This window comes from Antrostomus carolinensis, unplaced genomic scaffold, assembly GCF_000700745.2.
Source record: "Antrostomus carolinensis isolate BGI_N321 unplaced genomic scaffold, ASM70074v2 scaffold215, whole genome shotgun sequence".
NCBI classification, from domain to species: domain Eukaryota; kingdom Metazoa; phylum Chordata; class Aves; order Caprimulgiformes; family Caprimulgidae; genus Antrostomus; species Antrostomus carolinensis.
In genome coordinates, this window is record NW_010318203.1 from 37,470 (window position 1) to 39,034 (window position 1,565).

The following is a 1,565-nucleotide window of genomic DNA, read 5'->3' on the forward strand; positions in this document are numbered from 1 at the left end:
CTTCTTCTTTCAATTCTAGGGCTTAGCACCTTTTGCTGTGAGGAGGTGTTTTCTTGTTTCACAGAGCAGGTGGTCTCCATGCAGATCAGGTTCTCTAGCTGGATAGGACAAAAGGTGAGCATAGGACCACTGCTACCCCACTTTCCTTACTACAAGAATCTTGCCTGGATTGGCATGATAATTTGCATTCCTCTTATCTGTTTATGCCATTTAAAAGACAGATGTCAGTCAGATGTCCTTTTGTAGTCAATAGAGTTAAACACTCCCAGAGTGACAGTCATCCCAAGGTCTAATACAGATGGGAACCACTTACCTCTTTTCATTATCTGTGAGGGGAAACCAGATAACTATTTTAAGATTACTCAGGGTTGAGGAATCTTCATGCTAAATAGAATCACTCTGCAGTGGTCTGATCCGTGCGCTTCCTGAACTGAGAGAGGTGATCTCAAAATCCTTCTAGGAGAGATTATATCCAGGGAAAGAAGGCAAATCTATTGCTGGCCTTGCATAACTCACTGGACAATTTACTAGTAATGGAAACCATCTTTAGATAGAGAGATACTTGGCCTCTGCTAATGGAGCCATATTTTTATGGGGAGTGTCTGTACTAACATGAATTAAATTAGGGAATTAACATCATTGTACCTGATGGGATCATTAAAAATTACATACAGGGTGGCACAGTGGGGAATCTTAAATTCAACTCAGATTAATCCTCTTTGTCTTAGTAAAAAGAACAGACCAGAGAATAACTTTTTCTTAATACTGTAATGTAATATTGTAATATGGACTACCAGTTACTGTACTTCAGAGTCAATGTCTTGAGTGTTATGATTATTTAATCCTTTATTCCACAGTAATTTTCCATATAAAACTAAATTAGATCTTATGAATATTAACTTCAAGTCTAACAGAGTAAATTTGAAGGAAATGAGGAGATAAAACACACCTCTGTTTCATCCCTCATCAGAGAGTACAGATTCTGTATTTTGTTTTGGAAGAAGCACAATAAACATCTTCCTAATTCATCTTCAGTTTTGCAAATTAATGTTTGGGCAATCAAATTTGTCTAAGTCCCTCTTTTCTCATTATAGGGTAAAAACATATGACTGTGGAGAAAGAATTGCTGGCTGGTTCTCTTTGTTTCTTGGTCGTCCATGTCGCTTGATAAGACAAAGTTCAGACATGAAAAGCCAATCACATCAGAAAAATACAAAAGGTATGCTGTCGTTCTTAAGAATATTTATGATTCCTCGCTTAGTAAACATCAGGCTCATGGACTACATACTGACTATATAATTATCCAGATAAAAGGTGAAAGACTCATTCAAAACTGATCTATTAGGTTTCAAAGGGTACGTTTATACTTAAACTGTGTTTATGCTGCCCTTCTACTTGTTATATTTGGTGAAAATGTGCAGATACACCAGTCTGGGGTTTTTTATCATTACGACCATGATTTTGTCTAGAAACTCAATGATAATTTTGAAAAATGATAATGAAAAATCTATAAACAAAGACTTTATTCTTAGACTACATTTCATTATAAGAAAGGATCAAATGGA

The 1,565-nt window shown here is 35.9% G+C and overlaps 1 protein-coding gene across 1 annotated transcript in view; it reads left to right on the forward strand.

Annotated features, from left to right (window-relative positions):
• The window catches only part of MOCOS (molybdenum cofactor sulfurase), a gene marked incomplete at its 5' end in the record, with an annotated part of 50,317 nt that overhangs the window by 34,230 nt on the left and 14,522 nt on the right, over positions 1 to 1,565 (forward strand). Inside the window, one exon of the mRNA XM_010168790.1 lies at positions 1,095 to 1,219. Within this exon, the coding sequence (XP_010167092.1) occupies positions 1,095 to 1,219 (125 nt within the window). The remainder of the gene's footprint in view (positions 1 to 1,094; positions 1,220 to 1,565) is intronic.